The 26,895-nt window shown below is 59.4% G+C and overlaps 1 protein-coding gene across 1 annotated transcript in view; it reads left to right on the forward strand.

Moving 5' to 3' along the window:
- Positions 1-25,582, forward strand: part of RAB11FIP5 (RAB11 family interacting protein 5) — a gene marked incomplete at its 5' end in the record, with an annotated part of 31,998 nt that extends 6,416 nt beyond the window's left edge. The window contains 6 exons of the mRNA XM_035547135.2: positions 2,399-2,835; positions 4,068-4,779; positions 13,087-14,880; positions 20,397-20,474; positions 20,634-20,823; positions 21,815-25,582. Coding sequence (XP_035403028.2) covers positions 2,399-2,835; positions 4,068-4,779; positions 13,087-14,880; positions 20,397-20,474; positions 20,634-20,823; positions 21,815-22,024 — 3,421 coding nt within the window. The remainder of the gene's footprint in view (positions 1-2,398; positions 2,836-4,067; positions 4,780-13,086; positions 14,881-20,396; positions 20,475-20,633; positions 20,824-21,814) is intronic.
- Between the last annotated feature and the right edge of the window lie 1,313 nt (positions 25,583-26,895).

Genomic DNA, 26,895 nt, shown 5'->3' on the forward strand with positions numbered 1-26,895 from the left:
CCGACCCAGGCCGCTGCCGGAGGGAGGGTGGGGGCAGCGCGCTGCTCTCCGCGCCTCCCGATCGATCCCGGCGGCAGAAAATAGCTGCTGGGCTCTCCTCCCCGATCTGCCTTTTGCCTCTCGCCGCTCTCCTTGGAGGAGGTGAGCGGGAGGAGAGAGCGGAGCCTCGGCACGGGGAAGGCTTCCGGATGTGCCGCAGAAGGGCGCTGACCTAGATGAGCGCGCATCGGTGCCGACGCGCGGTGATCCCGAAGCAGGAGGAGGGAACGTTTTGCATCCGGAGAGCTCGACGGGGCCCCAGCTGCTTCCCCTTTACCGGGGCGCCTGCAGGGAGCCAGTTCTCCGGTCGTGGTTTCCTCTGCCGGGCAGCTCGCTGAGCCCTTCCCCTGCGCCACCCAACGCGGTGCCCGAGGGGGCAAACGCGCTCCGCGTCTTTGGGGGGCTCGTGGCCAGCCGCAGGGCGCGAGGGAAGGAGCAGGATGGGGTGCTGAGCGCGCCTCTCCAGCTTTCCCGCAGCCCCCTTCAGGTACGGGCAGGCCTCTGGGAGGATTAAAAAAAAAAGAAAAACCAAAAAACCAACCAAACAACAAAACCCCCCAAACAACCCCGACGTGGAAAGGCTCAGCGTGTGCCAGCCGCTGGGAGCCCTGCCCAAAAATGCCGCTTCGCCCTCGCCGAGGTGTGTTTCCGACCGGCTGCCGGTTGGCTCTCAGGAGCCCAAAATAGCTCCGTGGTCCTGTGCCAGTGTAAGCAGAGGTTTTCCTCGAGCTGGTATTTTTCTGAGGCAGGTTTAAGGCTTGTTCTTTTAAAGGCGTCGCCGGCGAGCAACCAAAGGAGGTTTAATGACTGCAGCGTTAGAAGGGACGGACGGGGGATGCGGTGCAGGGCTTCACGGGCTGTTTCATCTCCTCATCCTCGCCTTTCCTCGCATTCACCCATCCAGATTTTCTCTCTCGCTCTTGATTTTTTTTTTTTTTCTTTTCCACGGGGTGATGCAAGGTATAAAAATGCCTCTCGGGATCTTTCCCGTCCGATGAGTCAGCCGCACGTCGCTCGTCCCCCCCCTCCGAACCTCTCCCAGGTCCGGCTGCGGGCTCGGTGCGTCTTCCTGCAGCCCTGGGTGTTCTCAAGCCTCAGGGTTTGGTGCTGAATGCTTTAAATTTGGCATCTTGTGGGGGTGGAGAGGATGAGCTTTGGGACAGGGCTTTGGGCTCGGGGAGGATTTCACCCCGTGAAGCGCTGCTGCTCCTGATTTGGGAACTCAGGAACCGCTCGGGGACGTGGTTCGAATTTCCTCCTCGCCCCGGTGATTTCAGCAGGGTCACGCCCGTCCCCCGTCGCTTCACATTTTCCTGCCCTATCTTTTCCTTTCCAGCCAACGCTAAGGATGGGAAACTCGGCGGGGATTTTCAGCTGCTGGGAAGTCACTAGGACGGGGTTAACGCACCTCTTAGAGGTTTCTTCCAGCTCCTGGAGGACCCTGCAAATCCCCGGGCTGGGTTTTGGGGCCAGCAAAGCCACGGCCGTCTCTCCTTCCTCTGCCTCGGGGGTTTGGGAGGAAATCTTTGCGGGGACAAACCCGGGACCGTCCGGGTCTCGTTGCCTTCCCGCAGCCGTGTGATAAGTGGCGGAGGCGTTATCGGGTCCCTGTCCCGTGGCACAGCCCTATCGTGCCCTCGGGGCACCCGGGGGTTGCCCTGGGTGCGGAGATCAGCCCGTCCTGCCCCGGCAGCGCTGCGGGAGGAGGGGGGGGGAGGATGCTGGGCTGGTGGGTGCGGGACGGCAGTTTTAGGAAGAACTGCTTCCCCCGTGTCCCGTGCTGCCCCATCTCTGTGCGCAGAGCTGCCGACCAAAGTCTGCGTTTAGGGCCGTGAGATAGGGACAAGCCTTTTGGCTCCGCTTTGGGCTTCTGGCTGCTTCGTTTCTGGTGACGTTTCTGCAGAATTGGGGTATTGGGGGGTGGTATTATATAAATATAGAGAGTATAATGTATATAAACCAAAAGGCGTGGAGGTGTGTTGCGTCCTCCATCTCTAACCACTGGAATAACGTCGTGTCGGTGCCCCTGAGCTCCTGTGCCACGGCAGCACCGACCCCGAACGGAAGGATTTGTTCTGAGTCACTGCCTCTAAGCACCAAAAAGCAGGCACAAAGCTGTCTTTTTTTTTTTTTTTTAAAAAAAGTGGGCTCGCAGCAACCTTCCAGACGGCAGAGGAGAGCTTGGCCACTGGTAACATCCCCCTGAGATGCACGGGGGTGCCCGATGTCGGTGTGTGCCCGGTCGCACACGCGGGGACGGTGGCAGAGCTCTGCTGCCCTACAGCAACCCCTGTGCTGGGGTTTGCAGCGCTGGGAGGTGACGGAGACGCCTTTCCTTTTCTTTTCTCCGTGTCTCCAGGTGGCACAAGCTGCACTCCAAGGCTGGGAAGAAGGAGAAGGAGCGGGGCGAGGTCGAAGTGAGCGTCCAGTTCGTGCGCAACAACCTGACGGCCAGCATGTTCGACCTGTCCGTGAAGGACAAGCCGCGCTCGCCCTTCGGCAAGCTGAAGGACAAGGTGAAGGGCAAGAAGAAATACGACTTGGAGTCGGCCTCTGCCATCATCCCCAGCAGCGTGGGCGCCCTCGACGGGGAGGATGACTTCGACATCGGGGGCAAGAAGTCCAAAATCAAGGGCTTCTTGAAGAGCAAGCTGCGCAAGTCGTCCCTGACGCAGTCCAACACCTCGCTGGGCTCCGACAGCACCATCTCTTCGGCCAGCCTGGGCCTGGCTGCAAACGCTGCCGAGGTAACCAAATCCCCCAGCAGACACAGCAGCCTGTCCACGGAGCGCTCTGGTAAGAGGATCACGGGTTTCATTCTCCTCCCCCCCCCCCCCCCAGCCTTTTTTTCCCTTCTTTTCGTTGTTGCTGTTGCGGCTTTCCCGCAAATCTGTTAACTAATCGCTTACCTAAGGAGCAGCGTCCTGCACGAGCCCTCCGAGGCCTTCTCCCTGCCTGCCAGAATGGGGGAAAAGATCCAAAATTTTGCTTTTAACGCCAAGCCTGTGGGCAGACAGCCTTGCTCGGCGGGGCTGGTTCGCGCTGCTGCTGCACGCACCCCTTGCGCGCCACGAGCCCGCGCGCCACCAACCCTATGGGCAGCAGGGTGCAGGGGTGGCGTGGGGCCGTTTCCCCCCTGCCACCCCAAAACAGGTCGCAAACACCGGCTCGTAGCGGAGGCCCTCGAGGAGGGAAGCAGCGCGGTGCTGCCTAACGAGGTGCTGCCTAACGAGGTGCTGCCGGCCGGGGGGGCGAAGCAGTGACCGGGTCCCGGTGATTAAAGCAATCCCAGCTCCTGGCGCTGGGAGGGCGGCGATTGGCAAACAAAAAAGGCCCTTGTAGTGAATTAATTCTTGCTGTCCCTTGAAAACAAAATATATAATTAAGTGGCTTAATGGGCTGGAGACAGCCGGTTCCCGGATGGAGTGGGAGTCCCGGGCTACGCGCTGCTGGGTGACGTCCTGGGCACGGCCGGAGCCAGCGGAGGCACCGGGCTGGTGCCGTGGTGAGGGAGACGGGGAGGGCAGAGCAGCTCTGCATCACCTAATGCGATTCCTCGGGGAGTTTCTGAAGTCTGCTGAGCATTTGGCAGCAGCTGCCGGAGGGAGAAGCAGGCGCTGCGCCGTCCTGACTTGTGCCACGCAAACCTGGCGGTCGGAGCGGAGCTCAGGGGCTCGGTGGCTTTTGGTCAAGGCGAACTCTTAAGCCACACCGAAGCATGAGCCCTTTAAGGAGCTTTTGGATGGCTTCTTGCATTTATTATAGATCTCGGATCCTCTCAGACAAGGGTTTTGTCTCGCAAAGACCCGTGTCTGGATCCCGCAGCGGGAGGTGCTGTGCGTGTGCGTTGTGTAGCTTGTGCAGCCTCGTGCTCGGGACCGGTGCTTTGTGTTTCCAGTAACTGGCAGAGCCTGGGAGGGAGAAAAACGGTGTAATTTTGCAGATCTCCTCGGCGTTTGCAAGTAGCAGATAAGGCTGCTCGTGCCTTTCACGCGGGGCCTCACCTGCTTTGTGTTTTGTCCCTGCAGTGAGGGACTTCTTGCCGTCCCCGAGGCTGACCCACAAGAGAGCGTTCAGCGACGACGTCTCCCAGGTCAGCCCGGTCCTGGAGCCGAAAGCCATCCAAAGCCTGAAGCCAAAGAGCGACCCCGTGTCCCGGTCCTCCCTCTGCATCAACGGCAGCCACGTTTACGGCGACGAGCCTGCATTGCAGAGCCCCACGCCTGCCCCGCGGAGCTCCGCGCCGCTGCCCGTGCCCGGCGGCCCCAGGAGGCCGGAGGAGGGCTTCGGCTTCGCCCCCCTGCACCCGGAGCCCCCCGAAGCACCCTGGGGGGGCTTCGAGAGGACGCAGCAGAGAGACGAGCCCAGGTTCATCCCGTCTCCTCCCAGCTTAGTCCTGCAGGAAGAGCTGAAGGTGTCCACCAAAGCCGTGACCCTCAGCAACCACCTGGGCAGAGCCAGGATGGAGGAGAGCGGCCGCTCGGAGAGCAAGCCCACCCAAGCTGCGGCGCCCTTGGTGGTCTCCGCGGAGGCGCGGCAGGAGAAGCAGGCGGAAGAATCGAGGAAGGAAGAGAAGAAACCCAAAGGCGGCTTCTTCCACCACGGGGGCACCAAGAGCGACGCCGGGGGCAGAGGCCAGGGAGAGAAAACGGGAGGCTCGCCCGCGGCAGGCGACGAGAGGAGCAGGGCCGGCGGCTGGTTCGCGTCCAAGGAGCCCAAAGAGAGCCCCCAGAAACCCAGGTCAGTGACACGCGGGTGTCGGTGCCCGGGCTGGGATCCGCCTGCCCCAACCTCGCGGCTGTGCTGGGAAATGCTCTCCGGCACCGCTGGAGGACCAGCCCCCCTCGCTCAGATGGGATCGTAGTGGGGGGAATGCTCCCTTGGCGTTGTACACCTCAAAAGGGGGGATATTTTCCCTGGATCCTCGCCTCTCTTGTGCTCCCCCCCCACCTTGTGCCCTGGTTGGGGAAGGGGAGGTGAATTCCCCTGCGGCGTGGTCGTGCCCGGGCTTTCCGTGGCCTCGAAGGCAAGGCAGAAATCTGTTCCCTTTTAATTAGCTCCCTAGCATCCCGAGCAGGACGGGGGACGCAGCGACACGCAGTCGCTTTTTTATTGACGTTCCACACCCTCTGCATCGCTGCTCTGGCCCGGGGTGCGGTACTTTGTTAATCGGAGGTATTAATTAGTATTTCTGAAGTAACTAACCCAGCCCTGCTCTCTCCTCTTCCTATCCCGCCCCAGCCTTCCCTGCTCCCGACTACAAATCTCCGACTGTTCTCCCTCCACGTGGCGATTCATCCCCCCAGGTCCTCGGCCCCTGCTCGTGGCACAGACGACGTGGTGCCCGTGCCCTTTTGGTGCTGGGTTTGTCACAGAAATGCCCACGTCTGTCCCCAGAGTCCCCAGCGGCTGAGCTGGGGGTCCGGGGCCTGACCGAGGGCACGGTGCCGTGTTATCATTGCTCGGTGGGGTTAAAAGCAGCTGGAGGAAATAACCAGCAGGTTGAATCCAGAGGGCCGAGTCGTTATCGGGATTTTTCTGATCTGGGCTGACTTTAACCTAATTTGTTAAGCGGAGGGGTTTTCGTTCGGGCCGAGCTTCTAACGAGGAGGTTTCCTCCACCTAGCCAGCTCCACGCGACTTCAGCTGCTCCGGTGCGCACGGGGCTCTGAGCAGCTCCGGGACAGGGGCAGCCCCCAAAATTGTCACCTTCTCCACCCGCAGGAGGGTTTCGTGGCCGTCGTAGCCTTTAAGGCCAAGGGGTGGCAGGAGCTTGGTGCCAGCCCCTTCCCTCCCGCACATCCTCGTCGTCCTCTTCCCAGGAGGCTGCAGCTACCAGGAGCGCTGCCTGCTGCGGGTTTGCTTCTGCATGAGGCCAAACGAAGCTGGTCTCTGGGGAAGGACAGAATATTACCGTTCAGGATTGCTTTATTTTATTTTTTAATTTCCAGCTGAGCCGAAGCTTTGCTTAGGCTCGGTTTGCTGTGGCGTGCCCAAGCTCAGCTTTGCAGGCGCCTCTTTTCGGGCGTGATGAGGACCCCGTCCACAAGCGGCTGTCTTATAAGGAGAAACTCCTCCGGCTGCAGGTTTTTGCTCCCCAAAATAGGAATCCCTCTGAAGCAGCACGGGCTGGAGGGAACAGATTCACAGGGGACCCTTCTGGGACGTTCCCCAGCATCCGAACGGGCTCTAATTGCGCTTGGCAATTTTCAGATGGGGAGTAACGAGCTTAAAGTGCAGCAGGGGGGGCTTAAATGAAACGTTTGGCGAAGTCTCTGATGGAGAATGGCGAAGTGCTGGGCTGGGAGCGAGGAGCCGCAGCGTTTCGGTTCGGGGACAGAGTGGCTGAGCACCTTTTGGGCAGCCCGGTAAGAAGCATTTGTCCTTGATGTGGCCCGGGCTGGGTGGTGGGAGCCAGCGACCGAGTCTCGGGTGCAAAAACGTCCTTCCCATCATCACAGGGAGACGGAGAGGCTTAGTCCTGCTTCCCCGGATCTTCCTCTTCCTCAAGCCACTAATTACAGCATCGTTACTTCTTCTGTTATGAAGAACTCTCGCTTTTCTCATTTTCTTCCCCTTCCTTACACTGGGTGACCTCGCAGGCCGGGCCGCCGGTTGGAGCCGAAGCTGTCGGAAGGTTTATTAGGTCCTGGCGGTGCCGGGGTGAACACAGGGGCCGATGCCGTCTGCATTTCAATAATCAAACGCGTGTTCTCTCTCAGGCGTGCGATCGAAGAGCTAGCAGGGCTTATCTGTGGGTGTTTTGTAGGCATCCATTTGCATCCGGAGGAGAAGCAAGCCTGCTACTCATTTACCAGGGTAACTTCTGGATCTGGAGACGGATTAACCTTTGCTTCGTAGAGGGAACCGTCCTCTGAATCGAGCAGTTTTATGCTGCAACTTTGACTTAGCTGCAGCAAGGATTTTTTTTTTTTTTTCCCCTCCCACTCTCCTGATCTGGAAACTTCAGCTCTGCAGCTCCTGTAGCTAAGCAAGCAGCCTCGGTGCCTCCTCGGTGCCCGTCGTGGCTCGGTCAAGTTTCACCTGCAGCGGGCCGTGGGGAAGAGAGCATCAAAAGCCGTCGTGTTTGCAAGACCGGCAGTCTCACCCTGTAATTAGTCAAAGGGTCTGTAATTAGAAAGATGCCTTACAGTTCAGGTTTAAATCAGCCTGCGGCGAAGACAGGTCCGGCACAGCTCGTCTCGAGCTGCCTGCTCTGCAAAACCCCTCCCTTTGTAGAGCGGGGAAGCGGCTGGCTCGAGGCTGCTTTGGACTTCGGGGAAGTTTTCTGTCGTGGGTTGTTCTTGCTGACCCATCGCTGCAAACCTCCCGTGCTTTACCCGGGGTGTTTCTGTCCTCAGCCCTTCTTTACGTGCCTTTGTCCCCCGTGCCTTCACCCAGGCTCTGCTAACCCCTGGTGTCTGCGGGGCTTTGATATCAGCTTGAATGGAAGTGGGAGGAGAGAGGGAGGCCTGGATAAAAAAAAAGGCAGTTTGGTGTTTGTTGTGTTTAGGGTTGCGGTGGTCGAGAGTTGTATGTGAGGAAGAAGCTCAGCAGGTTTATTTGAGGCAAGGCCTGGGGCTAAAACAATCGGTTTGAGTATTTTCAGCCTTTCCCACAACGTTATCAGAGCTCCACAGGTCGTGCTTCCTGCGGCGTGAATCGGGATGATAAAACGGGGCTGCATCTTGTGCCTGGCAACAGGCAAAAAGAGAAGTTGCGCCCTCTTTTTTTTTTTACAAATCGTCACCGTTTGTGGATTAAAGCCCTTTCCTTCTGCTTTCATGGGAGGAAAACGTAAAACCTTTCCCCACCTGGGTTGTCACTCCTCTTTCCGTAGTCAGCAGAGGCCAAATATTGACCCGACTTCTTCGCTCTTCATCACGCGCTCGTAAAAAGCTTCATTTCCGAAATGCTGGAAATCGGAAGAAGGTTTCGGGGGAGCTCCGTGCCCCCAGAACCAGGGCACCGCGGATCGCGGCGGTGCTGCAGGCGAGTCCATCGCAGGAGCCACCAGGGTTGCATCTCTGCTGTTCTGCGTCCGCACAAGCTGCAAAACTTCACATCTGCCTCGGATCAAGCACGGGGTAAAAAGGACCGGGGAAAGAGCTGGATGTCTTCCCTTCTGGCCCAAGGGTGCTTTGGGTGCGCCCCTGGGGGCGCTGCTGCTCCCTCGCCTCACCCCATCGCCGTATCTCCCGAGTCCACGTGCGACACGCTGGCGCTGCTCCCTTGCCAGGAGCCTTCAAGGGTGAAGAATGACTCTTAAACGCCTGTGCCTGCCCGTTCCCCGCTGGGTGTGTGTTTTCCGGGAACGGACGTGAGGCAGGATGGTGAATCAGGCCCTAAGCCTGCACCAGCTCAGCCCTGGTGAGACCCATCTGCCTTGGAGCCGTCCGGGCAAGGCACAGCCCCGCTGCCCCCCCTGCGAGCCGTTAGCAGCTCGCATCTGCTTGCACTCCGACGCTACTTCTGCTTTTTGCTGCTATTTTATGCCTGTGGTTTTGGGGGGGGGGGGGGGGGGCAAATCTCGAGGTTGTGTCTCCGTTTTCGTCGGGACGAGGGGCAGCGCGGTGCCGCGTTCCCGAGAGCACGTCCGTCCGTCCTGGGGCAAGGATGGGAGGTTCGTGGCGCTGAGAGCGGTGCCCAGCCACCAAAACCCCGTCTGCAGGTGCTGGGGGGGGGACCTGTGTGCCTCAGGGGCTTCCACCCCCTCCCCGGGCAGGGGCATGCATTGGGTTCCCAGGCTGTCCATGGAAATCCTGGCCCCAGGTGATGGGGGCACGGCTCTCCTAGGGCCCACAGAGGGATTTTCCATCCCCCCTTCAGCACAGCTCTTAACCTCGATGCATTACAGCTGGATTCGAGCCCTGCCCTCCCCAAAACCCTGCTTTTTTCGGCCCAAGTGTGGTTTCCTTTATCTGCAGAGCGCAGTTACCCCCCCCCCCCCCCCCACCCCCTCCTGCCCATGGGCTGGGCCGGAGCTCTGCAACCGCAGGGCTGGGGTGGCTGCACTGAGCCTCAAACCCAGGCTGCGAGCCGGGGGGGGCAGATCCTGCACCGAACGAGCTGTTTCCAATAGACTTTCCATCCGGCGGTTGCTCAGCAATATTTTCTTTTTCTCTTTTTATTTTTTATTTTTTTTTTTCTGCTGGGAGGCTAAAATGCGCCTGGGAAGCGCTGCCAAACAAATAAACGAGGGCAGAAAGGTACCCGCTATTTATTTTGGCTGGCGGAGCGGCGTGCTGGGGATGGGAGGAGGTGGGTGAGTCAGCAGAGCTCTTCCGTCGGGCTGCTGCAAGCGGAGGTTTCCCTCTAGAGGAGCGTGCCGTCCTCAGCGCCGCGCTTCCAGCGTCCTCCCTCCGAGAGAAGCAGGATTTCTGCAGGATTTCTGCTCCTGGGGAGCGCGGGTCTGCTGCCAGCACCGGGCCGGTAACCAGAGCAGGGAGGTTAATGCTGGTTACTGGTGTAACTGGTGCGTTGGAGAGCCGGGGGGTGGATGCTGCTGGGAGGTTGTACCCGAGAGCAGCTCGTGCAGCCCCTGAGCGAGCCCCGGCGGGCACCAGCAGGAACGGGGACGGGCGGTGAAAATCCCCCTTTGGCAGGGGGTTTTGGAGGAGGGATGTTCACCGGGGAAAAAAAAATAAATAAATAAACGATGGACTTGAGCTCTGGTTTTACACATTCAGCTTGGCGTGGTCTGGTCAGTGGTGGTCTGGTCAATGCCCTGAAGCCGTTTAATGCTGGGGCCTGGCGGAGCTGGCTGGGTCGGGCTTCGGTCGCTCTTCCTGCGCACCAAACGCTGCTTGGGCAGAATCGTGGATGAGGGAGCTTGGTCTGGAGCACATCACTGAAGGGTACGAGTGTGGACAAGGAGCAGAGGTAGGGCGGTGGCGTGCGGAGTCTCTCCGAGGTCTCGTCTCCTGGCTTACCCCTTGCTGCCTCCGTTCGCAGCCCCCTGGGGGGGCTCTGCTCGAGTTAAGCCCCTGGGCTGGGACAGCAGCTGCCAAAATCGCTGTGAGCATCCCAGGGAAGCTGCAAGCGGGTGTTGTGGTGCTCTGCCCCGCGCAGTGCCCCGTCCCTGGGGGCGGAAGGGGAACTTGGCTGCGTTTCCTTCGGTTCCACCCGGGCTCCTGCCGCAGATGAAGGCTGTTCGCGGGTACCGCGCTCCTCTGGAGAGCCTCAGTTCGAGGGAGATCGGAGGAAAAGGTCAGCCTGCAGCAAGTGGTGAAGGAGAGCCCGCGGCTAACGTGCGCCCAGCCGAGGGGCTGGGAGCCACGCAGCGTTTGCACGGGTTTGCTTCCTGCCCCGGGGACGTTTCTGTGCCCGGCACACCTCCGGCGTTCGGAAAGGCGTGAGGGTGGAGGCACCGCTCAGCGCCAGCAGCAGCCTGGCGGTCTTTGGGACGGCAAGCAACAAACAGAGAGAGTTTGGGACACCTTGGTGGCCCCGTCTCCCCGTGCAGCCCCTGACACGCTGCCTTCTGCTGCCTCGTGGCCATTGTTGTGGGTTTTTGGTTTGTTTTTTTTTTGTTTGTTTTTGTTTGTTTGGAAGAGCACAGAGCGGCGAGGATGCCGCGTGCTGCATCCCCTTCTCCCATCGCTTCTCCTGGAGGTTTGCTGTGTTCCCCGTGAGCTTAAAGCACCCAGGAGGAGCTGGGCAGCTCAGAGACTTGTCCTCTGCAGTGGTGCACGCCTGGCTGCCCCCGGTGGGTTGTCCTCCCCGTTACGTGCCGGGGGGAGACGCGGAGACACGATGGATGGACGGGGATGGGCACCCGTGCCACGGCCACCACTGCTGCTGTGACAGCAGGAGAGGGCACCCACGAGCTGTCTGTGCCCGCAGCGCTGAGGGAGATGCTGATTTGAGTGGAAAAGAAGGGTTTTTGGGGGGGCTTTTTGGTGCCTGAATGATTAGTTCTGCTAAGTAGCAGCTGGCAGAGTGTCTGGTGCGTGCCGGAGTTGGTTTGGTTGCGTGCGTGCGGGCAGATGCCCTTCAAATGCCATCTCCGAGCTCAGAACTGACACCAGTTTCGGTGGGTGGTGAGGGATGGCACCTCGCGTGCCCGACGCTTCCCAGCTGGGCAACGAGGGAGCTGAGGCAGGATGAAAATTCCGGGTAAAACCTGCCCGTGGTGGGAAGGAGGAGCAGGAGGCGCAGGAACTGCTCTAATAGAGCCTGGCCGCTCGCTGTGTGCGCGACCTACCTTAAACGAGGGCAGGAAGGAGGAGTTGTCGGGGTATTTTGGGGCTTGCAGCGGGGCTTTGAAGCTGCCAGAAGAGGAGCAGGGGGTCCCTCGCCCTGCTGCAGTGGGAGCAGGTCCTGATGCACCGTGCACCGCTTGCGGGCAGAGGCGCGCTGCCGGCACGTAGCCCTCTGCTTCCAGGACACCTTCACGAATCGTTAGCGTTTGCCTCAAGGTGGCATTTTGGTGCTTTTAAATATTCCTAGCTTTTTTTCGTGTCAAAACCATCCATAATAACAAGTGAAAATACTTGTCCAAGCCACCTTGCCGTTGAGCAGGGCGCTGACAGTGAGGCGGGCTGATGCCACGATGGGTCCGGGCTGCACGTGCCCCGTGCGTATTGGCGGAACAATTCCTTTATAAAACTTCTTTATTCATCCTCGATTAAAATTCGATGCGCCCGGTGCTGGCTGATCGATGTCCGCGTTTCTCCCAAGCCGAGAGCAGGGTCGCTGAAGCTCCGCGGGGAAAAGGAGCTGGTTCCGAGGGGGCAGACCAAGGCCCAGACCTGCACCAGCTCCCCCAGCTCGTGGTGCTGAGCATCACAGGGCTGGTGCCTGCCCGTCCCGTCTGCACGAGCAGCCGGTGCCCGCGCCCTGTTGTCTCGTCCCTGCGCTGTCCCTCGCTGGCTGGGTCGTTGCAGCAGAGCCTTGGGAGGGCTGGGGTTCGGGTCACTTCCGCCTGCCCGTGGGCTTTTGGCCAGAGGAACCTTTCTAGAGCCCCCGGACTGCGATCCCCCTTTCCACGAGGACTGGTGGCTGAAAAGTAGAGAGGAAAATTGTGTTTATCCCCCCTCCAACGATCCTCCCGTGAGGACTCCCCCCGCCTCCCAGCCAGGCCTGGCTGTGCCGTGGCCGATGCAGCCCGAGGTGGCACCGCTGGCTCGGTTACGGGTCGGCGCAGCCCCACGTGGTGCCCGGCCCCGTCCCAGCACGGGTAAGTCGAGGGGCAGGGAGCACTGCGGTCGCGGGGTGTCCGCGCCGTGCCCAGCACAACGTGAAAACCTTCAGGACCCGAGGGAACGGCGCGGGGCTGGGACAGGGGAGGGTCAGGCTGGGTGTTAGGGAGAGGTTCTGCACCCAGAGGTGGTCGGGCACTGGGACGGGCTCCCCAGGGACGCGGTCACGGCACCGAGCCTGCCGTTGAAGGAGCATTCGGACAACGCTCTGGGTAGGCTGGGAGAGACTTGCTCGTGCGCTCTTACCCCAGCCCGGCCCCTCGTGTGCACCGGCAGGGGACAGAAAACGAAATGAGCTCTTGGGCCGCAGGAGGTGGGGAAGCCTCCCCGGCTCCCGAGTCGTAGGGCTCGCTGAGGCAGGAGGGGGAAGCTTGGAGGACTGTTCGAGAAGGGCCGCCCTTTCCTTGTCGTAGTGCATGCCCTGTCCACGCACTGACTCCATCACCATCGCTCTGCCTAACCAGAGAGACGAGCGTGTGTCCGAGCGTTGCGTTGCTTTGAGCCGGAGCGTCTGTCGTGTGTGTGGTGCGTGTGCTTGCAGCCCTGTCACGGCATTAACCAGGAGGACTCTTTTGTCTTCCCTCCACAGCCTGGAAGTGTCTCCTCAGGTAGAAACCAGCTCGGCTGCTCCTGCTCCTTTTCCTCCCCGCTCCCCTGCCCGGTTTCCTCCCGCCGCCGCTAGCATGCTGAACGCTAACCTCCCTCCCGCTGCTGGAGCCAGCCAGCCTGGCTGCTTGTCCCCTACCAACCCCTTCCTCAGCTCCCTGCAGAGCAATCCCTTCTTTGAGGACCTCCTCGCTGGCCAGGTACTAAATTCTCCTTCACCTACTCACTTTTTCTCTAGTTTCCCGCCTGGGCCGCATGCTTCAACAGAGGTCGCTGGGAGCTTGTGTTCCTCTGCGGATTGCAGTCCCTCTGCCTCCCTCAGGCTCACGGACCCGGAGAGGGATCCTCCAGCCCCAAACGTTGGCGTCCCTGTCCCAGAAACCACTCCCCCGTCGCACGGAGACCTTCCTCCTCCGGACGAGCAAGCCGCCGCCGGTCCTCCTCCCCTCTCGGAGTGGGACGCCACCTTCGACGCCTTTGCCACCAGCAGGCTCAACCCGGAGCCGAAGAAGGAAAACTTGTTGGCTTCGGTGGCGGCGGAGGGCATGGCCTTCATCGACGATCCCGACGCGGCGAGCCCCACGGACGGATCGGCCGAGAAGGGGGCGAAGGCTTTCGAAAAGGCCGAGCCGCAGACCGGCAGCGAAATGCCCCCGGCTCTACGGTCTTGGACGAATTTCTCCGGTTTGGACGTGGGGGCGAACTTGGTGAGCACAACGCAGGAAGCGACCGTGATAGAGGACGTGCTGAGCCCCGTGTCCGCGGGGTCGGGGGGGAGGAGGAGGAAAAGCAGCACGCCGATGGTTTGGGCGCCTGCGTTCTCGTCAGGAAACCCGGGGGAGAAGGAGGCTTCGGCGGCACGAACTGCTGAAAAACGCGGCGGGGAGGACAGGGACAGTAACGAGGAGGAAACCTCTAGTGCGGGGGAGAACGGGTGGATGACCATCGCCACCGAAACCGCTCCTGATCCGTCGGAGAGCACCCAAAGCATAGGCCAGGAGAGCGCGTTCGGGCAGCGGCCGTTCCTCAGCGAAGGCACCTTCGAAGCGAAAAGCGGTCCTCGCGCCGCCGCTTGCGTCCTGCCCAGAAGCAAATTCCCCCCCGAGACCGCCTCCGAAACGCTGCCGGGGGGCAACGTCGCTGCCGTGCCCCCGCGGGTGCTCCCGGAGGCGGCGGTGAGACGGTTCCCCGCGGCCCCCGAGCCGGGACGGGACCCCCAGGGCGCCGGTGGCCAGGAGGAGACGTTCGACATCAGGACCTCGGTGTACCGGCTGCAGGCGAGCATGCGGCTGGAGGCCGGCGAGGGCCGCGTGAGGCTCAGCTCCGACGTTCGCGAGAGGCACGTCGTCCTCTCCCCGTGGACGGGTGTGCGAGGGGAGCAGGAGGAGGACGCGGCGCCCGGCTCGGATGCGTCGGCGTCTGCGCCGCCCCCCAAACCTCCGAGGTGGTTCGCGGCCGCGGGTGGCGGAGGGGACGGCGAGGAGGAGGTGTGCGACCCGAAGGTGAGGCAGCAGGGCGGCGAGGAGCGGCGGGAAGGTGTGGAGGGTCTGAAGGGGGACGTGGAGCTGCCGAGGAGACACCGGAGCGGCGAGACGGCCGTCCCAGCTCCTCCAAGCCCAACTGCACCCGGGGCCGCCACCGCCGAAGCTGCGCCTGAGATCCCGGCCTCTGGGGATGCCGAGGGTGCTGCCACAGACTCAGAGCCTGACGTGGGGGCAAAAGCTGCGGAGCTGGCCAAAGGGGACACCTCTCTGGGGACAGACCCGTCGGAGACGAGTGGGGAGGATGTGGCCGAGCAGTTTGAGACTTGCCCGTCGAAGCTCTCCCCGGAGAGCTGGAGCCAGCCAGCTTTACCCCCTCTATCCCCGGGGCCGGCAGGCGGTGCTGAGTTGGAGACGGCCACGGAGCAGGAGCAGTTCCCCGAGGAGCTGAGTGTTTCAGGATTAACCCCGTCTTCCAGGCTAGACTCGGGCCAGCCTGAAGCCTTCTGGACGGCTCTGGAAGAGCAGGAGGCAGCGGGCTGTCCCCAAAGGTTAGCGCGTGGGCACAGCCCACCCCGGCCGGAGCCGGCGTGGGGGCACGGTGCGGGGCGGCGCGGGCAGGCTCAGGGCCGGCCGTCCGCTGGCGAGCCCGAGGGGCCGCGGCGCCGGTGCTCGGCCGACGGCAAGATAGACTTCAAGAAGGCTGACTTCTGGAAGCCAGAAGCGGAGGAGAGGAGCGAGCAGGATGCTTTGGTCCCGGGCAATCCCTTTGTTCCGGCAGTCAGCCCCATTGCCCCGAGCAACCCCTTTGTGGAGAAGCCACCAGACAGCCTCCCCGCGCAAGCCGTGCTGCCCGAAAGGCTCGGTCGGGGCTTCAGGTTCCCCCAGCTCCCCGAGGAAGCCCTTCAGCAAGGCTTCCAGCCCACTAACCTCCCCAGGGAGCCGCTAGGCAAGCCTCCTTCCCTGCATGCCAGCCAGCCCTTGGCCTTCTCCACCCCTTTCCTCGTGGCTGCGACTAACCCCGAGCAGTTTGATTTCCCCTCCCCTGTCGCGTGCCCCGCCAGCAGCGGGGTCCCTGCCGCCACCAGCCGCGCAGCAGCAGCCCAGCCCTGCCCTTTGCTGCAGTCCGGTGACACACAAGCTTCAGCGCTCGTGGTTTTGCCCAGGGAGACACAGCCAGCTGAGAAGCCCTTTTGCCAGCAGACGACCAGGTGAGCACTCCGGGGAAGGCGAAGGGTGTGTATCTGGTAGAGGCGTAACCCCGTCTCCCTTCTGCTCCTATCGGGGACCCCCCGGCTCGGTGTCGGCAGCTCCCGGCCGTGCTGACGCCACGGAGGTGCCCTCCGTCTCCTTCCCCTCCTGATCAGTACCGGTGGTCCTCGAGAGCCCTGCCTGGGCAGCCCAAGCCCTCAGCTCTCTTGGATCTCGGTGGGGAACGGCCACTGGTGTCCCCTCTTTGCTCTAATCCGGGGCGAAAGGTTTGACACGCCCGAGATCTGCCCCAGCTGAAAATGCAGCCACAAATTGCATCCGCATTTCGCTCGGTGCTGATTTTGGCTCCATCATCTTCCCCCTGCTTGCAAACCGGGTGCCTTTCCCATGGCTGCCAGGAGAGCTTCCAGCTGTTAGAGCTCTCGTGAGCTCCTTCATGGCATGTGCACAGCTATTGCCCCTTCCATTAGTTCAGCTTTGGTTTCTTTCCTTTTAAAGCAACCTCCAGGTACTAAAAACTTCTCTCCATAGCCAAAATAAAAATTAGCTTCACCGGGGTGGTGGCAAAATGCCATCTCCCACTCCCTTCTGCCAAGGTGTCCATCGGTAAGGAACCAAGCAGGGCTTAGCCATGGGGCTACTGGGAGGGGGGTACCGTGGTGGAGGAAAGAAAGCTCTCTTCCTCCTCCCAGGTCTCGTGCTGGTGGAAACGCTGTGAAGTGGAGAAAGGTGCTGAGTTTAGGGCATGGAGTCTTTGCTCTGTGTCCTTCGATATTTCTTCTGGCTTCCCTGGTAGCCCTTCCTGTGGTGGTAGCCCTTCCTCGGGTCCTTCTGGGCAGGAGAAGGTTGTCCCAGGCTCCGGCTGCCCAGAGCACCAAGGGTCAGGTTCCCTGTGTTTGGAAACTCTCACGGTTTACACGGGGACCTGGTTCTCCTAGCAGTGATTTGAACAGCCTGCAACAGAAGGCAAATGGAGCTTTGTGGGGGTGCTGAAATGATAAAATCCCTTCTGGCCCAAGAATAACGTGGGTAATGTTCCTGGGGAGAGAGAGGACAGGAGGATGGGGATGGTGGCAATTACCTGAGCTCCAGTCCTCCTGCACAAGGATCCCTCCTTGGCGTGAGGCTGGTGTGCAGAATGATGCTGGGAGCACAGACCAGCAAGAGGTGGGTCTGTTAAGTGATTTTTTTTCTTTATCGAGGCCAGTTCCTTAAATACTTCTTAACTGGATTACTCATTCTCTATCAGATCACCTTGTTCAAAACGTGCAGGCAGCAGGTGTCCAGAGTCGTGTTAGTGTTTCATGGAAAGAGAAGTGTCCTGCCATCCCAAAGGCTGAACTCGGGCAGGGAGAGAAGTGCAGGGCCAGGACCTCTTTGCCAATAGCGTGTGCTCACAGACACCTTTGGACACCCTGTGCAGCCACTCGAGGCCTGACTGGCTCGTGGGAAGGAAGGGGGCTTGGATCTCATCATGTCGGTGCTGGCTTCTGTCACCTTACGGGTCTCAGAAGTCCTTGGGCATCTCAGATCCGGTTCCTCTGCCTGTGAAGGCAGGGATGGCTTGGATCTTTGGTGTTATGGTTCAAGGACCTTGGAAGAGTTACCAGGGTCTCTGGGGGAGGCTCTGAGTGCGTTCCAGGGCTGGGGAGACGTGACTAACTCTTGTGGGGGAGAGGTGAGGTCCCCGTGGTGGCACCTGCCTTTCCCAGAAGCATCTATGAGCGCAGTCGAGGCGTGCAGAAAAAAGATATGGTACAAAAGAGGTGGAAGGACAAAGGAAAGGCTTCAAACCTAGCGCAGGCAGAAGGGCTCAGCTGGGACACAGCCTCTTCTTCCACCGGCGAGAGGACGCAGCGGTGCGTGGTGTGGACGATTGGGTCTGGTGTGATGGGGTGACGTCCCCCTCCTGGTGGCCGGCGCAGCTCTCTGCTGGTCGTCTCGTGAAGGCAGCGGGTAGACGTGTGTGTCTGCGAGTGACAGCGTCCTGCCTGGTCCCATTGCGGTTCTGCCTCCTCTCAACGGCTTCTTGGGGGCCAGCCTTGAAGACACAGCCGGGGAACGGGGAGTCCAGAAGAGCACGTGCTCTTCCCCAGCCCTTCTGCAGCATGGGAGGGGGCTCTTGCCGCAAATCCAGAGCCGCTGAGGTAAGGCAGGTGCTTGGAACATCAGCGGCAGCACTGGGGTGTGCAGGGGCTTCCCCTCTTGGCCCTTTGGGGAAGGGCAGGAGGGCGCCTTCGCTGCCGGGAAGGTGGCTGCGGTCACGTCCCCTGGTGCAGGTGGGACCTGAAGGCCAGCCCGTGGTGACGGGGGGGTTCCCCTGCCTCGGAGGAGCCCGGCAGCTCCTTACTGATCAGGGGATGCGTGACGGTGGCAAGTGACGGCTCTTGCAGGTGGCAGGACTGGGAGTGTCACTGGTGCTGAGGTTGTTGTGCCGCCCGTGCTGAGGGCGCAGCAGAAGTGTTGTTGTTTCAAAATGAGGCTTCAGGTCCACTCACGTCCCAGTCTTGGTGACCTGAATGCAATTCCCGTGGAGCGCTTGGTGCTCGGAGAGTGGTTTGCCACATCCACATGTAGATTCAGGAGAGGAGTTGCTTCTCCCGAGTTTTTTTTCTACCCCTTTCCTTCTGTAACCCCTCTCTGCAGGGAGGTGTGGCCCTCGGGTGCGGTGTGCTGCGGGCACAGCAAGGAGAGTCAGGCCGGTTTCCTCGGATTTGTCCTTTGTTGCCTTGTTCTCTGTGAGGAGCATTTTAATGGGAAGATAAAGGACTTAATTCCTAAGCTGCTGTGGGGAAATCCCCCCAGACTTCGACTGCACTCAGCAGCGACCTTGGGAGCAGCGCTGGAAGCTGTGCCGCGACCCGGCGAGGCTTGCTCAAGAGCAGGGAGAGGTGCCAGGGTCGTGCTGCCTTCACCTTGAGATGTTTCACCTCAAAGGCGTTAGTTTTCATCTTATTAACGATCACCTGGAGACACAGCGGTGGATTCGCAGATGGAAACGGGTCCCACATCTCAGCAGACCCAGCGGGACTTCGGATGGGGCCGTGAAACGACCTGGGTGCTGCTGGCAGTGCCCTGCTACCCGACCCTGTGGATCAGGCTTCTCCTGCTGCCAGGAAGCAATGGCAAAGAATGGGATAACGATTTTTATTTTTTTTTTTAAGTGTTTTCCAGCTCTGCAGAAGTTCGTGTGTTCCCACTGGCAACAGGAGCGAGAGCTGCTCGAGATCAGCCCTGCCGTGGGAAACGTCCCCCTGCTACCGAAGCACATCCCGGTTATCCCGCTGCCGTCCCAGGGCTGGTGCTGGTTTTCTTTTTGCCGAGTGGCCTTTGAGTTTGGCGCAGGAGAAAAATGCCTTTAGGTGTTTGAAATGGTTCAAGTGTCTGACTGCCGGCAGGCTTTTTGTTACACGTGTGTCTCCTGCTTCTGCAGCCCTGCTCCGTGGTTCGAGCAAAGTCATTACTTCTGTTTTTTGTTTTTTAAAAGGACTGGGAAGGGACATCTTTCAGGGTTTGTTCGTGGCCTCTGGTCCGCTCTGGTTCATCCTCGCACATCTTATGTAGCAACAAAAGGATGCAGCCAGCTGCTGGGAGGCATCGTGCTGCTTACCGTTACGGGTGAAAGGAGTTAAGGCAGGGCACTGAGTGCTCGAGGCCGGCGTGCAGAACGGTGATTTCCCCAGCCCTGACGTTTCAGTGGGCTCCCACCCAGGTTTGTAGGATCCCTCTCTGTCTTTCCAAGCTGCGTGGGACCTGTCCGTGCAGCTGGACAGCTCTGACAAGGGGTGTTAATGGCTTGTCGGAGCCGGGCGGTGTTACCGCCGCTGTCCTCTCCTAGAAAATGGGAGACAGGAGGCGGCGGCGTGGTTGGAGAGCACGTTAGATACGAAGAGAACTTCTCCCTGTCAGCACGATGGGGACGTTGCGTGGCACGTCCTGATCCGCCACTGCTGACAAGGCACAAGGACACCAGCCCTGGGGACTTGGGGCAGACGCCTGATGTGATGCCACCTCCGTCACAGCCTCACCTGCCAGCTCTGACCCGCAGCGGGGCTGAAAGCCGCCTGCTCTGCTTTGGGAGCTGAAATCAAGCACAGCCAGGCACTGACAGCACAAGAGAGGCGTCTGTCAGCCTGGCTGGCAGCTCGCACGGTAACTGTGGGTGTTCTTCTGCCTCCCACACCTCGTCCCACCGACGCCTGAGGTCCCTGTTTGTGAAGACAGGCTGTGCTTTGCCTGCCTCGCTCGAGAGCTGAGGCCCTGTGAACGCAACATCCCCCTTCCCCTGCAGAATTGTTCGGATTATAACCCTTTGTAGGGTGCCTGCTGCTCCCGAGGAGTGCAGAGGCTTCCTGGAGGTCCTGGGTAGGTTTTCAGATCTTTTTAAGATCTTTCCATCCCAAGTACATTGCACAGGTCTGTCCGTTCCTTGCAGGGAGGTGCTGTCAGGTCACTTCTCTTTCCATCGTGCTGAAAAGCAACGCACTTCGTTCAATCTTCTGGGTAAAGGGTGAAGGAAAAATGAAAGAAAATGTAGTTTGTCTAGAGCTGACATAGAAGGTGCGTTCAGACCCACTCTCCTTGCCCTCCCTTGTGGCCAGTGGAAGGGGGCAAACTTTGTGGTGGAGCCTGGCTGTTGGGCTGGGACAGGGCAGGAACTGACGCACCGTGGTTCAGGATCATGCTGACACGTTAGTAGTGACTCCAGGCACTCGTCTGGGGGCTCCTGGGTGACCAAAGGCCCATCCGGGCAGTGTAGCAGCCCCTGGTTACGTGGGACCTGGGTTAAGCTTCCCCCGGCCGGGCCAACACCTGGCCGCCAGGAGTTTCACCCTGGGGCTCCTTGTCTGTGCAGGTCCCATCTCGGGGTGGAAGCAGCGCTGGAGAGTGCTGTGGGCTCTGCAGGGCGCTGGCTCTTCTCTCCTTGGAGCAGGTGAGCTTTGAGCAACACGTACGCAGATGATTTAGCTGCGTGGAGGTGACCAAATCTGCTAAGTGGGTCCCGTCCTCCTTAAAACCCCTAGGGACAGCCAGCAGCGTCGCTCCCCAGCTTGTCAGGATGCTAAATTCCCGACCTCCTTGTTCCCCTCAGCCCTCACCCGGTGAAGCCCATCAGCGCTGCGGTGCAGGAGGCCCCCGGCGAGAAGAAGCAGCAGCACAAGTCCAGCCTGACGGCGGCTCTGAGCAACGGCCTGGAGAAGCTGAAGACGGTCACCACGGGCAGCATCCAGCCCGTGGCCCCGTCGTCTCACCCGGAGAAAGCGGACTCCAAGAAGTTGAAGGTAGGAACCGATTGCGAAGGTCCGAGCTGCGTTGCCCCCTGCTTTGCTCGTGGTGGTGTGTAGTTCTCCCGTCGGCTTTGGTCTGGGTTTTTATTGTACCATACGTGAGCAAATCCTGGTCATCTGCAAGCCGTGGAAGGTGGAGGATGTCCTGGCAGCTGCCTGACTGAGGGCATGAAGGTTTTTTTCTCCCGGCAGAGGGAGGATGCTTCCTGGAGCCTCGTTCAGATGCTGCTTGCCTGGCTGTGTTTCAGATGGTGGTGTGTTGAGGCAAGCAAAATCTGCATCTCACGGGGGTGCCTTCCCTTTCCCTTTGTCTGCTGCTGCTCCGTTTGCCTCCCCAGCTCAACGAGTAAAATGCTGCTGCTGGGGTTCACGTGGGTGGAAAGAGAAGTGCATCCCTGCTGTACCCAGAAAGCCCTTCGTGGTGCTGTGGGGAGTGCACGCTGTGAGTTACGAGCGTCTCAGCTCCTCTGGGATGAGCTCTGGCTGGGTCCTGCTGCCCTGCGCTGCTTCTGCTGAGAGATCCGACTGCCCGGGGGCTTTCATCCCGTGGGAGCTCCTGGGGGCTCTTTCAGCCCTTAATTCTCTTCTCGGGCCATCACCCAGGCCTGCTGCTGGGGGACTGGGGAAAGAGGAGGAAGCCCCGGCGCAGCTAATGCCGTGTCTCATTTTGCCAGGCTAATGGGCTCCGTTGTGCCCATGCCTTTAGCTTTTAGCCGTTTGGGAGGTGCATCCAGGCTGTACGGGCCTGGATGTCCGGGCGGTTGTTCCACCTCCTGTGTTCTTGCACAACCGATGGCGTGTGGGCGAGCTGCTCTGGGAAGGTGAGACGTGGTGGCTGCAGGACGTCCCATGCTCATCAGGTCAGATTTGGAAACGAGACAGACGCAGGGAAAACTTAACCGCTTTGGGTGCTGCTAGACCTTGCAAACGCTAAAGGGGGCGGTGGTTTTGACTCGCTGAATGTTCCTCTTGGTTTCTGCCGCAGGATCCCACCGTGCTGGACCAGTCCGCCAAGTATTACCACCTGACCCACGACGAACTCATCCAGCTCCTGCTGCAGAGGGAGAAGGAGCTGAGCAAGAAGGAGGAGCACATCCAGGAACTGGAGAATTACATTGACCAGCTGCTGGTGCGCATCATGGAGCAGTCCCCCACGCTCCTCCAGATCCCGCTGGGGGAAGCCAAGACCAAGTAACCTCCTCGCGGAGCCCAGCAGCGCTTGCCTAGAGCACTTCTCCAATAACCGCGCTGCAAACATCCCTGCACTCCCCCCCTCCTCTTGCAAGAGGGCTCCGGTGGCTTCTGTTCGCAGAGTTTAGCAGGAAAGGTGGTCTGCTCCTCCCCAGCCCCAGCTTCACCCAGCTCCTGGGAACTATAGGGTGGGAGGCTGTCCTCCTCCGCCCTATGGGGAGGAGCAGAGCCCTCTGCGGGAGGCAGATGCCTCCTGAGGTTCCTGTGCAAGTGGCACCTTCTCAGGCCCTCATCCTGCCGATGCTTCAAGTGGTCCGTGGGCATTCTGAGAGCTGGAAAGCGGCCACCTCGCCCTCGTCTTCGTCATGCTGCTGCTGCTCTCCTGCCTACAGTCTTCCGCGGTCTCTTCTCTGAACTGGTGTGCCCTGGCCGATGGGCAGGGCTAAATTGGTTGAAGAAATTGGGGATGCTTGAACCGGGTGAGGGTCTACCGGCCCGTCACTGTCCCCTGAGTGTGCTCAGCAGGGCAGCTAGGGCAAGGGGCTGCTGTCGGATGCTGTTGTGCACCGTCGGTGCTGGGGGAGAGCTCCTCGCACGCCGCCCGGCCCTCCACCCGTGCGTACAAACCACAGGTGAAATTTCGGATCAGTATTAACCCCCCCGGCCCTGTGTCTGCAGGAAGTGCTTTCCACCGGCTGCCCCCCCCCGCCACCGACTTCGTGTTGTCGTTCTCAACGCAACAGGAAGATGCCATAGGGACCGAAGCTAGTGTGCAAAGGCTGCCCGGCTGCCCTGCCGCCTCTATGCATGACATCCCCGCAGGTCAGGCAGCCGCCCGACACACGCAAGCACATGCTGTGACAGCTAGCGACCCGGCAATCAGCGCAGATCCCCTTCGAGCCAGTATTAGTCCCAAAGCAGCTAGAGTTCTATCACATCTACGCGCCCGTGTCGGGTCTCGGGCAGCTTGGGCCCACCCTTAGACGTCCTAGGCGAGCTCTCTCGGGAGTTGAATGCTTCTTGCTAACTTGGAGTGAGCGTGTAAAGGCTCCCTGAACGCTTGGTGGAGTAGCTGTAGGTGGTGACAGTCTGAGGCTGGTGAGCAACGCTCCTGGCCCCTGGAGTACGGCGCAGCTTTTGGTTTGGAGATGCTGGGGAAGGGCACGTCAGAGGTGTTGCTCCCTCTCTTCTTGTGCCGGTGTTTTGGCTACAAGGTGCCCGTGCAGGCGGAGGATCAGTGCGTGTGGGACTTGAGCTGTCTCAACGTGCAGGGCATCTTTTCTGTAGATCTTAAAAAGTTCCTGGATTTTTTTAAACTTCATACTCTTTTTTTTTTTTTTTTTTCTCCTTACTTGTTTCCGTGTATACCGTGACTGAAAAATTGTGCCTTTCGCAAAAGAACAATGGCAGTTTCCTACCAAAAAAAGGCTCTGAAATCCAATTTCCAGCGCAGTGTAACGTGGCTTGGCCAGCTTTTGCCTGCTAATTCGAACTAGGTGAGTTTATTTCTAAAAGCAATCAGCAGAGCCTTCCCGTCCCTGTGGGCTGTTTGCTTTGGTCTTCGGCAGGCAGGCTGCGTGGACAGCTCTGTGACAGGGGAGATGCAGATACTAAGGGCTGATGCTGAGCGTAGGGCATGGCAGATACTACAAGACAAAATTCAGCTGCGTGAAGACAGGATTGGGTCGCGCTCGCAGCCTGAGGCTGTTGGAAGTAGGAGGTATCAGCTTAAAAGGGGATCTGGCGTTGATGGCGGCGACGGTATTTGGTCATATCTAGCTTGCACGCCACCGTAATAAAAGGAGGATTTGTGAGCCTGGACCTGCCCTTGTCCCTAACAGGGAGGTAATCTGGGGTTTTGCACCTCTCTACCTGCATCTTTCTGTTCCTCCTCCCTCCGTGTGTCTCAGATGCGGGGACTTGCATTTCTGGTGTAAGATGTGAGGGTCTGAGGGAAGGTGTTTCACTCTTTATATAGAGAGAGAGAAAAAAGAAACTTCTCTTTGCCTATATAATCAAAATCTCCCATGGCCTGGGAGCAGGGTTCCCTGTCTGGGTGCCCGTGTCCTGTAGAAAAGCCTTCGCTTTCACCTGGAACCGGGCAGGGAGTTGTGGACAGCTGGAACGGCGTCAGGAGAGCTGCGCAGCGTGGGGAGGAGGGCAGGGAGAGGGGGCAGGGATGTCGAGCAGTACAAGCTCACGTCAAAGGGACGTTACTAGGGGACAGAAAATTACACAGGGCAGAAGTCCTGCAGTGTCCACGCTGGCTCCGCTGCTTCCTTGGACTTCTCCCCGCCGCAGGTGCTCCCCACACACAAGTGCCGATGTTTTTAAGGAGCTTGCTGCGCCTCCTCCCTGCCTCTCTCCTCCTCTTCACCGCGTCTAACCGCCTCCGTACGCCCCGCTCTGCCTCAGTCAGCTCTGCCTTTTCTTCCGAAGCTCCACCGTTTTGCACTTTAGATCTTCAAGTCGATCTCAGAGCTACGGAGCGCCGTCTCAGGTGCGCGGCCTCCGCAGCAACACGTGCTTCCTTCTGCCGCCTGCCCGCTGCGCGCCGCTTGCTTGTGTTTAGGAGGCATCTGACAGGTGCTCGTCTTCTGTTTCTCCACCCCACCACCCCGAGAACGTTCCCTCCCCGCAGTTTTTCTTCTCTGCATAAGAGCAAGCACTTGACTACACCACGCGCCAACGCTAAAGGCAGAGTCTGTGTAACTTTGTCGCTAAAACCTCGAAGTAAAACCTCCAAGCCACCCGAGGGACCGGTTGTGGGGACCTCGATGTTTTCTCTTAGGTGCGGGGGGTGAGAGAAATAACTGGCGGAGATGTTCTCAGGTTGCTCACGTCCCAGATCCATATTCAGTGGTTATCTGAAGACAGGGAGGCGAGCAGTGCTGCCCGGCGTGCAGGATGACACCCGGGGCTCTGTCGCCCGTTGCTGAAAGGAGCAGACAAAAGGATTTTAACGAAGTCGCCTGGGCCAGCCGCAGCGTTTCACTGGTTCGGTTTCAACCACAGCCGTAGCAATAACTCCGTATTTTGCCTTTTGCATCCTGGTCCGTCCTTCTTTTTTCCCACATTCAAGCTGTTTCACAGGTTTTCCGCAGGGTTTGCTCTCATCTGCTCTGTTCTGTTGTCAGCCCACAACTGGGCTTCTTGCTTTTAAAGAACTCTGGCCGAGTGATTAATTTTTGTGTTTGCTGCCCCTTCCGGCCCGGAGTTACGGGACGGAAGACCAGCCGAGGTATATCCTTAAACTGGAAGAAACCTGAAGGGACGTGGGTACCGGAGTGTGACGTAGACCCAGCCTTACGACTTGTCTGTGAAGAAAGAGCCGCGCGTGTCGTGTGTTGTAAACGTGGGGTGGAGAAACATCCCCAAAACGGGAGAGAGAAGTGTTGGGGTTCGGGGAGTTGTTGATTTCCCTGTACTTCGCGTACGTGGGAAGTGGGTTCTGTGTGTTTCATGTTTTAATAGTTGCAACTAATGTTTATAAAGAGCTTGTTATTTACGTTTTAAGCACTTTAAAAAAAAAAAATAATAAAAGTTGTTCAAGCTGTTCCTAGATACTTCTGATTTATTGACAACAGCGTCTGTGCTGATAGCACTTGGACAGTGAGTGACATTTATCTGTTTATTTTCTGAAGGAGGAGGCTGGTGCCCAACTTCTCCGGCAGCTTTTCCACTCCGATGAGCATCATTAGCAGTCCCAAAGCACCCGCTGCCGTGTGTGGCTGGGAGGGGGTGTTGTTGCTGCAGGGTTACCTTGAGTTCCTCTCCAAATATTGCCCCTGCGTGGCTTGATGGCTGCACCCAGAGGGGTGTAAGCCCCCGTTACCTTTCTTCCGTGTGCTTTGCTGCTGTGTCTTGTGCTGAGAGACTGCAGGAGCTCGGCTCGGGCGGCCACGCTGCCCTGGGGGCTCGGATCTGCGGCTCCCTGGCTGCTGACTTGGCCAAAATGCTGCGGGAGCGTAGAGGCGGTTGCTGCATTCCTGAGGGTTTGTGGAAAAACGGCAGCTGAGGAGGGGAGGGAGACCCTAACAGCACGGTGCTGGAGGGAGAAAGAGCTCAGAAAGAGCTCGTGTTGCAGCACAGACACCAGAGTTCAGCCTCAGGGCGCTTGGTGAGGACACCCGGCTCTGTTTGTGCCACTGCTCACGGGAGCACACGGTTTTTACCTGTTCCTCCTGGGCACGAAGTGCTTGTTTCTGCCCTCTGTGCAGCAGACACTGGCTCGGCAGAGGGCTGATCTGCAGCCCAGACCTTTGCCTTCAGCTTCTGTGCCCTAATCCCACACACCTGTTTTACCTCTCAGCTGTTTTCCTTCTCCAAGGCCTGCTTTTTTCCTTCATTCATGCCCTTTCCTTTAAAAAAAAAAAAAGCCTCCATTAAGCTTCAGTAAATGACTTTGCTGTAAGAGACAGAAGAGTTTCGTTAGCTCTAATCCCGGTTTGTTTTTCCCCCAGCTGGACCGCGGGCCCAGCACCTGCCCGGGGGGATCATGTTAGCCCCGAGAGCCGGGATCGGCTGGGGGAACTGTTCAGCACGCCGCCGAGCGGGATCAGGGCGCTGCTGACCCGTGACCCTCTGAAAGCCTATCCTAAATAAAGGCAGCCCGAAATGACGGGGCTGGTCGGGCTGTCCGCCGGTGGCAGGGGCGCACGGGGTGGAGCAGAGCGGCAGTAATTAGAAGGCAGGATCGCTGGGCGTCTGTCGAGGAAGAAAAAAAAGGAAGGGTTTTAAGACCTTAGTCCTGCTAAAGCTGACAGGATTGCTCTGAACCGCTCTGGCGGCTTGGAAGCTTCCACACACTGACTCGGGACTAAGGCAAATGGTTCCTGTCCCTGCAGGAAGAGCTGGCGGCGTTTGTTGTTCGAA

Source organism: Cygnus atratus, chromosome 4, assembly GCF_013377495.2.
Source record: "Cygnus atratus isolate AKBS03 ecotype Queensland, Australia chromosome 4, CAtr_DNAZoo_HiC_assembly, whole genome shotgun sequence".
Taxonomy (NCBI): domain Eukaryota; kingdom Metazoa; phylum Chordata; class Aves; order Anseriformes; family Anatidae; genus Cygnus; species Cygnus atratus.